The sequence below is a fragment of the Sciurus vulgaris genome (assembly GCF_902686455.1).
Source record: "Sciurus vulgaris genome assembly, chromosome: 1".
NCBI lineage: Eukaryota > Metazoa > Chordata > Mammalia > Rodentia > Sciuridae > Sciurus > Sciurus vulgaris.
The window spans coordinates 43,548,998-43,561,459 of record NC_136461.1 but is presented as its reverse complement, the minus strand read 5'-3'; the positions used below and the strand labels follow the sequence as shown (position 1 = coordinate 43,561,459).

The window sequence follows — 12,462 nt, the reverse complement described above, 5'->3', positions numbered from 1 at the left end:
AGAGACTTGGGTCAGACCAGCTGCCTGATAGTAGTTTCTGGGTCCTCCACTAGCTATACGACCTTAAACAAGTTACCTTACTTCCCTGTGCCTCGGTTTCCTCCTCCATAAAATGAGGGAACTAATAGCCATGACCTCATACTGTTGTTCTGAGAATTAAATAAGTTAACATATTAAAAAGGCATTCCAAGCTGGACACAGTGGAGCATGCCTGTAATCCCAACAACTTGGGAGGCTAAGGCAGGAGGATGACAATTCAAGGCCAATTTCAACAATTTAACGAGGCCCTAAGCAACTTATTGAGACCCTGTCCCAAATAAAAAAATAAAAGGGGCTGAGGATGTGGTTCAGTGGTTAAGCACCTCTGGGTTCAATTCCTGGTCCAAAAAAAAAGGCATTCCAAATAAGGTATTGATATGGGTTCATTAATTATGACAAAGGTACCCTATAAATGTAAGCTTGTCTTCCCATGACGTTGCCCATCAGTCCAAGACAAGCTCAGCACAGTGCAACCAGTACAGTCATTAGAAAGATAAAACGGTCTCCCTTGGATAATGAGCTGCTTATCGACCTGCGTGTGTGTGAACGGAGGGAGCTGGGCCAAGTTTCCAGCTCAGGCTTTGTCAAGGCACTTTGCCTAGGGGCCTCCTACAGTCCAGTGACCAGTGACCGCAGACAATGTTTGAGCTCAAAAAGGCATTCACCAGTCAAGCCTAATGCCTTCTATGTTCAGATAAGAAAACTGAGGCCCCAAGAGAGACCGACCTCCCAGAGTCACATGGACCTTGAGGGACCCTGATGGCATCTCAGCCACACCCACTCAGCCCCACCCCGGCAGAGGGCCCACCCAGAAGCTCCCCTTCTTCCATTTTCAAAAGCCTATGGTCAGACTCCAGGCAGCACGCAGCCTGGCCAGGCAGGGTCATGGCGGAGTGTCCCTGGGTTTGTGACAGGGAGACTGGAAGGGCCTTGAAGCAGGAAGGGCTGCTTACCTGATGGTGTGCTCAAAATAGATATCGTCCATGGAGGCTGTGACGCAGGGGCAGCCAGCGTGCCTCTCCGCTGGCATGGGAAGAAGAAAGCCAGATGTTAACAGGCTTCCCACGTCACTGGCCTCTGACCAAATGTCACTGCCCCAAGAAGCTTCTCCATCTGCCCACACCAAAACCAACCCCAGCCTTCTTTCCAGTCCCTTCCCACCGTTGCCACACGTTGACCCTATTTCACAAATCTGGTTCCATTTATCTAGTGACTGCCCCTTCTGCTAGACTGTGAAGTACTTGAGGGCAGGGATTTTTACCTTCTTGTTCATTACTTCACCCAGGTCCCAGAACAGAGCCCAGCATATAATACTCTCGATTAAGCAGCTGCTGAATGCTGTCTAGCCTGACTTCCTGAGCACTCGCCCATCACCCACCTGTTCCCTTCCCTGAGCCCCTCTCACCCTCAGGACCTGCTCAGGTACCCTAGCCCCTCAGAAACTCCTCCCTGTCCCCAGAGCTGGGTCAGGGTCTCTCAAACAGGGGGTTAGGTCTTCTTGGCTATCCCCTACCACTGCCTCACCAGACTGGGAATTCCCGGTGGGCTGGAGAACACCACCACAGCAGAGGGTGCGGCTCCCCTCAACACGGGGACCACAATCAGCAGCCAGCTGCCATCTCTGCTCAGAGCATCTTCAAGCTCGTAGTGAAGCAGCCCTGTCTGTGGCTGCACCGTGTGGACACAGGGGCCCAAGGGCACGACACCAACACCCAGGGCGGTGGGTTTCGGGGGGAGAGGGAAGGCTGCCCTGAGCACTGGGAAACTAGGAGGGCACTTCAGGCATGTGCGCCAGCATGGGCAGAGGGGACACTCAGCGGGCAGTAACCATCTCCAAATGGAGGCCTCTGCTCCGGGTAGGTGGGATCGTGCCTGGGATGGCCAGGCCAAGCGCAGCCTCACCAGACAGACAGGCCATGGTGTCGATCCACTTGAGTAGCTGCCCGACACTCAGTTCTCCACGCTGGTTGGTGTGACAGGGCAGCACCAGCTGGCTCATCTGCACCTCTGTGGGGTTCCGGTACCCCTCGCCCTCTGCCATGGCGCCCTCGTCCCCTGCACGTGAGGCCGACTTTCGAGATGTGCGGCTGGAAAACACAGAGGCGAGGCCCTAGAGAACAGGGGAGGCAGAGAGATCAGTTGTCTGCAGTCTCCGGGTCTGCCCAGCCCTGAGACCTTAGGGCCTCAGGGACAGGAGCAACAGCCCAGGACCACCTCCCACAGCCCCACCAGGAGAGAGGGGAGCACCCTCCAGCCCATGATCTCAGACCCCAGAGGCTCCCTGGAAGCCGCCTGTGTTGTTTCCTCTGGCCAACAACGCTGCACTAACACAACTTTGGATCTGAGGAAGGTGAGGGAAGAGAAGAATACAGAAACTTCACCTCCTCACTTCTGCTTCTGGCCGTGGGACAACTTTTGCTTTTTTTTTTTTTTTTTTTTGTTCCAGAGATTGACCCAGGGGCACTTAACCACTAAGCCACATCCCCAACCCTTTTTATATTTTATTTTGAAACAGGGTCTCACTAAGTTGCTTAGGGTCTTGCTAAATTGCTGAGGCTGGCTTTGAACTTGTGATTCTCCTGCCTCAGCCTCCCTCCTGGGATTACAGGCATGTGCCATGGTATCCAGCTTAAGAAAGGAAATTCTTGTACATGCTTCACAATGGATGAACCTTGAAAACATTATGTTAACTCAAACATGCCAGTCACAAAAGGTCAAATACTGTGTGATTCCATTCACAAGAGGTCCTTAGAGGAGTCAGATTCAGAGAAACAGAAGGAGGACGATAGTTGGGCGTGGTGTCACATGCCTATAATTCCAGTGACTTGGAAGGCTGATGCAGGACAATTGCAAGCTCAAGGTCAGCCTGGGCAACTTAGTGAGACTGTCTCAAAATAAAAAGGGCTCAAAATGTAGCTCAGTGGTACAACACCCTGAGTTCAATCCCCAGTACTGTAAAAAAGTAAGGTGAAGGGAAGGGGAGAGGAGGGGAAGGAAGGGGAGGGGAGGGGAGGGGAGGAGAGGGGAGGGGAGGAGAAGGGAGGAGAGGGGAGGGGAGGAGAGGGGAGGGAGAAAGGAAGGACTGTGGTTACCAGGAGCTAGGGAGGAAGAAATGGGGAGTTACTGTTTATTAAGTATAGAGTTACAGTTTGGGAAGATGAAAAAGATCTGGAGACAGTAAGAATGGTTGCTTGATGGTTGTGCTTAATGCCACTAAACTATACAATTAAAAATATTGAAAATGGTACATTTTAAAAATGTAAATAGTGCCAACACTCCAGTTAAAAGGAGATTGATAAAGCAAGAACCACTCACAAAGAGAAAGAGAAGGAAGAGAGGAAGAGACAGGGACTGACCCCTCTGTGCAGCGAGGCCCAGTGAGCTAGCGAGCCCTGCAGTAGGCCAGCTGGCCAGCCGGGAACCATTTCCAGCAAAGTGTTTCAAGGAGCAGCTCTGATTTCATCCCCACAGGGCCCCTTTCTTGAGCTCCTGGGCTCGTCAGTTGGCATCAGGAGCCTCCAGTGGGTGCTAATGCCCTGCGGCACTTGGACCTACTGACTGGGAGGGCTCTGGGCAGTCACTGGACAGCTGTCTGATCCAGGGCAGGGCTGCAGCAGCTGCCAGCTGGAGAACAGCAGGGAAGGTCTTCAAACGCACTCTCGAGAGGTGGAGTGTCAAGCTCGCAGCCCACCCTGTCTTCCTCTCCAGGCAGAAGAGGGGGCCTTGCCTGTTGGCCCCTCCAATGGGGACGAGGGAGGCAACCTGCCATCCTTTCTCTCTGAGTTACCCTCCCTGGTCAGTCTGTGAATTCAGGATCTGGGCAACCCTGTGTGTAAGAAAAATGGACAGGCACGTGGATGCCAATTGTCACAGTCAATGCCAAGTCTATGGTGATGATAACAATCACAGCTAATGTTTATATAGCATTTAAGTGTCCACATATTCTGCCAAGAACTTTACGTGTATCAATTCAATTCTATTTTTACAACAAACCTGTGAGACAGGTACATTATTATCCCCATCGTACAGATGAGGAAACTGAGGTTAAGGAAATGGCAGAGCCTGGCTCCCATCCCTGAGATCTGGTGCAGTCTGAGCTCCTGCCCACCACAACAAGTTGCTTGCAAGGTCTCCGGAGGCCAAGACGAGGAGTCAGGGCCTCAGACACAGCAGCAGAGCGTCATGACCAGACGGCGAGGCTGCCACAGCTGCAGTTGGGAGCAGTGCTGGCTTTTGTGCTGGGGGTCTGTGTACCCAGATCATTCCCCCCACGGCGACCCTAAGCTAATTCAATATATTCACAACAAACCAAAGTGATTTGTTCAAGGTCCTTGACCCCTCAAGTGGTAGAACCAGGATTTGAACCAGGCCTGTCTGACCCAGAACTGCTATGGTTCCCGGAGATACAGCTCGTTCCTGAGAGCCCCTGGGTACCAAGGTACAGAGCCGGAAAAGAAGAGTGACACAGCCCTGAGACCTCTCAGCCTGGGTGGCAGCTGATGGAGTGCCAGGCTGCCCAGCTTTCAGGTCCTCACAGGTGGCTTGAAGGCCGCTGTGGTCCAAGCAGCATGACCTGTCACCATGGTAACCACTGCAAGGCATCGCCTGTCTGTCCGTGCATCAGAGGCCTGCACGGATTCGGGTAGCTGGCTTTCTGGGAGTAGGAGCAGGTAGAGAGGGAGGAGGCAGGTAGGGTCCATTTACCCACCCTCGCTCCAAACCCCTGTCACTCCCAGGAGTTCTAGGAAGAACAGTCCAGAAAGAAGCCTGGGGAGAGCTGAGGAAACGTGAGAGGCAAGATGCAGCGGGCAGGTGGGCAGAGTAAAGGGAGCCAACCATCTGAGGTTCCTGGGCAGTCTGGACACACATACAGGGAAGCCCCACCCCCCGCCTCTCTGGGCCCTCACAAGGAAAGCCGAGGCGAGGACTGAGACCATCTTACAGATGAAGAAACTGAAGATGGACAAAGCCCTGGGCCAGCAATCAGCATGCTGAGCTCCAGTCCTCTCCCTATTTCTTGGTCAAGCAGTCCCTACTGTCGTGCTTCCCGTTCTGTGAAAGAGGAACCCTGCCTTCCATTAGTCTCCTGTGCCTGAAGACAGGATCTTCTCTGTACTGGACCCTGGGCCAAACACCAAGAATACAATGACAACCTGAACCTAGAGGGGACTAGCACACAGTAGGACCTCAAAGGTTTTCAGAAGGACAACCAAAGACAGACTTAAGTGCAAACTCTAGCCTGTCCCTCAGGCACTGTGTGATCATGAGCAAGGGACCTTCCTTCCCGAGTCACACCTGCCCCTCACCAGCAAAGGAGAGAACCATCACTCCCTAAGGTACACAGACCTGGCTCCAGGAATCTGGGGTCTAAGCCTGCCCGGGGCCTAGCACGACAGTGGGATTCCCAATCAGGAAGGTGCCGAGCACTGACACCCCATCAAACAGAAGCACTATGCTCCTCAGATCAGGGCTGAGCCCTGCACCCTGAGGCAAGCTGAAGACCTCACTGCTGCTATCACAGGATTCCGCTCACAGGAGGGTGCAGAGAGCTGGGCGGGCCTGGGGATAGAGCAGCCCAGGCAGCCCCAGGCAGTCTCTCAGACCCCACCTCCTCCCCTGGGCTCTGAGGCAGACTGCCCCAGGCAGGCCAGGCCTCCCTCTCAGGTGGGCAGCCAGCCAGCCAGGGAGGCAGGGGTGTGTGCAGTCAGGCAAGCTTTAACCAATGGGATCCCAGAGCAGGGCCACTCCTCCCAGGAGAGCAGAGACCCTGGCTAGAGTCAGGACCAAGGCTGCTGACAGGGCCTAGCTGCTGAGAAAGGGAGGGCATTCAGAGGTCAGAGAAGTGCCCTCCCTGAGAGTAGCCAGGCCAAGTGCTGGCCCCAGGCCACAGCCAACCTGGCCAGATTTAACGATCCTTAGTAGGCCCCAGCTGGTCACACCGTGGACTCTGTGTCCCTCCTCCTGGCCAGTCATGTCAGAGACCGGTTGAGTCAGAGCAGGAGAGACCACCTTGCCCAATCCCTTTGTGGCTGGGGGAGAGAAGCATGGAGGGAAAGACTGGTCCAGTGCCGCCTAGCGGAAGGGGCAGAGACTGGCCATCCTGGGCAAGGTTCCTGCTGGGCAATTCAACAACAGGCTTAACCATGATTTCCTCTCTCCCCTGAGTGTCTAAGTCCCAATAATTCTACCTCCTTAAATGCTCAGCCTCCCGCTGTCCTGACTTGCTCAGGCCCCTGAGCAGCTGGCTGTGGACTATTTCCACAAACTGTCCACGGGCTCATCCCTCCATTGCCTTCCAGCCTCCACACAGACCAGGGGAACCCGTCCCAGAAGAAAATCCAGAGACTCAACCTCAGTTACTCACTATGCCCCACCTGGCAGGGAGACCTGGTCAAGTCCTCAGAACCCCTACTACGGCCTTCACCCCGCCCTCTGACCTTAGGACCATAATGACCTTTCTTTTTTTGGTACTAGTGACTGAACCCAGGCCACCAAGCCACATCCCCAGCCCTTTTCATTTTTTATGTTGAGACAGGGTCTCACTAAGTTGCTTGGGGCTGCGCTAAGGCTGGCCTTGAACTTGCGTTCCTCCTGCCTCAGCCTCCTGAGCTGCTGGGGTTACAGGGGTGCACCACTGTGCCCAGCTTACAATCAATGACCTTTCCAAAGAACAGTCCTCACCAGGCACTATCCCTGCTCAAGTCTCTTCAATGGCTCCCACAGTTGTCAGCAGCAAGGCCCAGCCACTGCAGCTTCTAGGCTAGACCCAGCGGCCAGTCTCCCAGCTCCAGGTCTCCCCCACCCCCCAGGAATGCTGCTTCCGCCAGCTTCCCTTCATCCGCCCCTTCTGCCCTGTGAGCCCCTCCTCTGCCACTTTTATCCTCCCAGCCCCACAGTCCCCAGGGAGAGTCAGGGCCTCCCAGGCTCCTGCAGGCTCCCGTCTCCCTCACAGCACTGACCAAGCCATGCCACCCCCACCACACCCACAGGAGAAGACCCAGGCCCAGCCCAGAGGATGCCGAACGATGGCCAGTAGAGGAGAGGAGGGAAAAGACCAATGAGGAGGCAGCCTTAGGGCCGAGACTTGAACGACCCGGAGGCCTGTGTGAGCTGCTGAGAGGCTGTGGGAACAGCAGGAAGGGGCCAGGCACAGCAGTGGCTCGGGCAGTGTGAGTATCAGGGCAAAGCGCTGCAGCTGGGGAAATGCCAGGCGTACCAGCTGGGGTGGAGACAGGAGAGGAGCAGTGTGAGGCACGTGGTGAACAGACCCGGAGCTCCCAGAACCCACCGCAGACTCCTGGAGAACAGTGTGGCCCTGAGCGATCGGTCAGGACAGAGAGCAGAGCCTGTGGGTCCCACTCCAAACAGCAGGCCCAGTGCAAAGGACACCACCTGCCCTGGCAGGAGTCACAGGCTTGGACGGCTTCTAAAGAAGCCCACCGTGACACAGGCTGTGCACAGGCACTGGGGTTGGCCTGGCTTGGGTTCAAGTCCAGTTCTACCACCTACCTGTGAAACCTCAGGCACACTGTTCAACATCTATGGGCCTCAATTCCCTTACCCATAAAAATGGGATTGTGATACCTACCTCCAAGTGCCACTATGGAAATGAAATTAAAGGAGATCGAGTGTATAAAGCTCCTATTCTATGGCTAGCTTTTACTGAGCACTTACTATTAACTTCAGAAAGAAAGCCAGGAAAGACCCAAACATACTTGACGCTGAACTGTTTACATAGTACTTTCTACCCATAAGCTCACCAGAACCCTGCCACAGCCTGGTGAGGGGCCAGATTATGAGCTTCTTTAAGAGGTTCTGAGACAATTCATAAAGCCAGTGATCTCAGGGCAGGACTTCAATCCTGGCCAAAGACCACAAAGCCAGAGTTCCTTCCCACAACCACCCCAACTCTCCCAAGGGCATGGGGTGGGGCTGTGAGCCAGTCCCTTGACGGGGCAGGGAGAGAAGGCCTCTGGCCCACCCTTGGAGCCATGGGCAAGGCCCCATGAAAGGCCTCATTGTCCCAGCCAGGTCAGGCTGAACAGTGTGAGCTAGCTGCCTAAACTGGATGCCTGTCCCCACCAGGGAGGCCCGCCCAGCACTTTGCACTTTTCCAGCTTCTCCGAGAGACCGGTGCAATCAAGGACAGCCCCTAAGCCATTTTCCCCCAGGCGAGCAGGAGCTCAGTCCACATTCCAAAGCTCCCCCTTAGGCCTATTCCCTACCTTCCTCCCAAAAAAGGCTCTGAGGTAGATTCTACACACACACAGGGGACGCACACAGGATACACACGTACTGGGTCAGAAATGCAAACAAATCCAGTTAAAAGACCAAATAAGGGAGGAAAAGAGTATGGTAGGAATCCAGATCCTGCCATAGAGAACTGCTTTTGCACTTGAGGTTCCTAGCAGACAAGGAGACAAAGGGTAGCAGTGGGTACCAAATTCTTAGGTAAAAGAGGAAGCCTTCATCCACCAAGCCATCCTGAGCCTGGGAGGAAGAATACCACAGGCTTCTGGTTATCTAAACATCAGATTGTGCCAGGCGCAGTGGCACCTGCCTGTAGTCCGGAGGACTTGGGAGGCTGAGGCAGGAGAATCACAAGTTTAAAGTCAGCCTCAGCAACTTAGCGAGGCCCTAAGCAACTTAGCAAGAACCTGTCTCAAAATAAAAAAAAATACAAAGGGCTGGGGATGTGGCTCAGTGGTTAAGTGCCCCCTGGGTTCAATCCCCAGTACAAAAATAAATAAATAAACCAGACCTCAGATGGTATCTTCACATCAGTAACCCTGCTCTCCCTGGCTGTGTTATCTCCTCCCCATCTCAGAACTCTGGCACCCACGGAGTACCTCGCCTCTGCAGTGCTCTCCATTGTGACAATGCCCACTTAATCATGGGGTATTTGACTGACATCCAAACAGAAGATCCACAAAGCAGGAGCCCTCTCTGTACTCCTGGTGCCTACAGGGCCCAGAAGCACAGAGTGTAGCTTGCTGTGGTCCAACTGTATGTATTTGTTCAGTGAGTTCCCAACTCTCACTAGTGTCACCTCCCATAGGCAGGGAACACACAGATCATGAGGCCCTGCTCCTAACCCTGTCCCCTCAACCCAATCTAGAACAGACAGCCAGAACATCACCTGCCTTCCTCCACCCCCAAGGGTAAAAATAACCTTGTCTGAAATCTGACGCCGACCTGGCTGCCTACCCTCAACCAGGTCAGGGTCATCAGAACTGCCAGGGCCCACCAAGAAGCTGGCCAGGGGCCAAAGCAAGTGGAAAGAGCATTTCCTGAATGCCACCCCACATGCATCTCATCTGACCCAGGAGCAAATATTTGAGGCCCTATCACCGACCAAGTACATAAGGACCCCAGCTCAGAGAAGTCCCAAGTCCTGCCCAAGCGGCCCAGCTCTGGTCATAGAGCCAGGACTTGAGCACAGGCCTCCTGCCTGTCTACCCTGCAGGCCTTCCCTGGGCACTACGAGTGAGAAGAGCTTGGAGATTGATCACACCTGGATGGCTGTATGGATGAGGAAACAGGCACAAAGGGCTTTCTGTCCAAGATCTTAGGCAAATGGGCTTAGAGTCAGGCAGTCCTTGGGCAAGTCATTGAGTCCTTTCCTCCTTGGGAAGAACAGGACAAGCACCCCACCTCCACCCAGGAGCGGGACAAGGATCAAAGCAGATTCCTCCAGGCACAGTGGCACACGACCATAATCCCAGCGACTCGAAGCTGAGGCACAAGATTGCAAAAGATTGCAAGCTCAGTGACTTAGCAAAGTCCTCAGCAACTTAGTGAGACCCTGTCTCAAAATGTAAAAGGAAAACATCTGGGGATACAGCTCAGTGGTAGGGTGCCCCTGGGTTCAGTAGGAGGGACTGAAAAAATAAAAAGCAGATCCCTAAAACTAAAGGCTACCGGCGAGGTGCCGTGCACATGCGAGGAAGTATCGCTCAGGGAGACTGCAGACAGGGCGGCTGGCTCTGTGGGCGCTCACCTTCTCTGGACCACCAGAGACGGCAGCCTTGGTTTCTCACCTGAGGAGATGGAAATGTGGAGAAGGGAGGCAGCACGGAACAGGGGGTTCTGGAGTTCACAGATGGCACTGGAATCCCAACCTACCCTCAGCAGCAGAGGGGCCTCAGGCAACTGGCTTTCCCTCTGTCACTCAGCTAGACATTCATTCAACAACCACAGCACAAGCCCCACAGGGTCAGTGTCCTCACCTGGAAAATGGGAATCCTAAATACTGAGAGTGGTCCTAAGGCACAAAGGAGAGAACACAGGCAAAGGCAGAGGTCATTCTGTCCTCCGTGTTTTCAAGTTGTTACCCAAAGGCTAGGGTCTCCCCTGGCCTACCCCAGTGGGCAAGCTGAGTGAGGGCCACCGTCACGGGGTCCAGATGGGAAGACAGGCATGGAATAAGAGGCAGCCTGGGGGACACTGGTAACCACAGGGGCAGTGGCTGCAGGAGTGTGTGGGGCCTGAGCCCGCGTGGGGGCTGGCTGCCGAGGCCTGCAAGACCGGGCCCAATCTGTGGGGGCTGGGGTTCTCCTTAAGCTCAGCCAACTCCTCACTCCTTCTCTGTATTGTTGGGTACTGTGCCTGCAGTATGCCCAGAACTGACGCCGCGTGGGACATGAGCAAGTGTTCTAACCGGCCTGGGCTTTTTCACGAGCTTCTTCAGTAGGCATGCAGAGTGAGATGGAGAACAGAGGCTCTCCCTTAAGGGTTCAGTGTGCACCGGGCACTGCGCTAAGCCTTTCAGATGCAGTTTCTCTTTTAATCTTCACACAGCCCTGCGGTTATTAGTCCCATTTTACAGATGGGGGAACAGAGGCTCAGGGAGGATGGGCACCCTGAATATGCATACACAAAATCATGTAGCCAGCAAAGGGCAGGGGTGGGACTTGGGCTGAGTCTACTTAACTCCAAGGCTAAGGCTGCTTGGCCACTCTGTTGTAACTGCCTCTGCCACCTGGCAGGCAGAGCTGTCACTGCTGCCTCCCAGGCACTTGTGACAGCTGTGGAGTCAGGACTCCCTAGAAGCTCCCCATCTACTCTCAAGTCCCCTGCAGGAAGAGCTGTGGTGTCAGTACCTACTGTCCAGGGTCAAGGTGCTTTCTGGAATACTGACCCAGTGAGCTACCCCCAGTGAGGACACTGGGAGCTCTCTGTGAGCTGAAGACTGTACCTTGCAAATCCTCCCCTCTCAGGAGCAGACACCTCATGGTCCGCCAGACGGGCCTCCCTCCAGTGCAGCAATGCCACCTGCCACACCCCATCCACTGACTGTCCAGCAAGAGCTTGCTTGCTCCCTCAGACCACAGGCTCACGCTCTGACACAAACCCTTTTACTGAGAAGCACATCTGCCTGTCCATTCTCCCAGCACCCACCTCACCTCCACCCCTGCTGCCTCCCTATGGCTCCCACCACCCTTTGGGCCCTTTGCCACCCCCACTCCCTTCCTCCAACATGCCTCAGAAAGAGGCCAGGAGGGTTCCGACCACAAGCGTGACTGATGCCTCCCCCCACCCTGCCTTGTGCTGTCCTGGTCACTCCCCTGAGGACCAGGACAGCACCCAACCTAGAACCCGCTTTCACAGGCAATCACCTCATGTGAGCCCCAGCAGCTCGGTGGCCATTCAGGGGCTGTGAAGGACAGACCTGGCCTCTCCTCATCAGAGCCCTACATGCCTTCCCTGCCAGACAGCCAAGGCTGCTGCCTGCCACCACCTCTAGGTCACCATGGCAACAGGCAACCAGGCAATAGGCCCAGGCCCTGCCATCCTGCAAGCCGCCTCATTTACCCTGGAACTGGGCACTGCAGCTACCAGCATCACGATTCCCTGGCAGGAAAGAAGGAGGGAGAAAGGGAGAAAAAGAGAGAGAGAGAGAGCGCACAGGCGGGAAGGGAGAACAAGAGAGAATAGCTATAGACAGAGAGGGAAAAACAGTTGTAGAGAGAGTGGAACAAAGGCAGAGGAGGGAAAAGAAAAAGAATAGAAAAGGGAAGAGGTCAGAGAGAGGGGAAAAAGAGGCTGACAGGGAGCAGAGCAAGCAGAAGGGACACACACACACACAGACACACACACACACACACACACACACAGCAGAGGGAGGAGGGAGGCCGAAGGGCCACCCCCCCATACACACACACACACACCACACACCACATTCCTCTGGCTTGAGCTGCTCTCAGCCTGGGGATTCTGGCAGCAGCTGGGACTTCCTGCCCCAGGAAGGAGCAGCCTGGTGGGCCCCTCCTGCTCAGGGCAAGTGGGGCCCTTCTCCCAGCCCCTCAGGCCACACTTCCCCACTGGGCAGTCCCTCAGCCCCCAGGCCCTGGCCTAAGAGCTTTTCCACCACCTCAGCCTCCTCCTTCCCACCTTACCCAGTTTCCCCGCACAACTCAACTT

The 12,462-nt window shown here is 54.8% G+C and overlaps 1 protein-coding gene across 6 annotated transcripts in view; it reads right to left on the bottom strand.

The window, feature by feature from the left end:
- ACOT11 (acyl-CoA thioesterase 11) overlaps positions 1-12,462 on the bottom strand; it is a 49,331-nt gene that overhangs the window by 18,161 nt on the left and 18,708 nt on the right. For 5 of the 6 annotated variants that reach the window (XM_079140972.1, XM_079140975.1, XM_079140970.1 and 2 more), the window contains 2 exons: positions 1,942-2,149; positions 993-1,062 (listed from right to left, as the gene is read on the bottom strand). In XM_079140972.1, coding sequence (XP_078997098.1) covers positions 993-1,062; positions 1,942-2,080 — 209 coding nt within the window. In that variant the 5' untranslated portion in view covers positions 2,081-2,149. Of the gene's footprint in view, positions 1-992; positions 1,063-1,941; positions 2,150-8,888; positions 9,306-12,462 lie in introns of those variants that run through there. The other variant, XM_079140974.1, reaches the window with a different exon arrangement.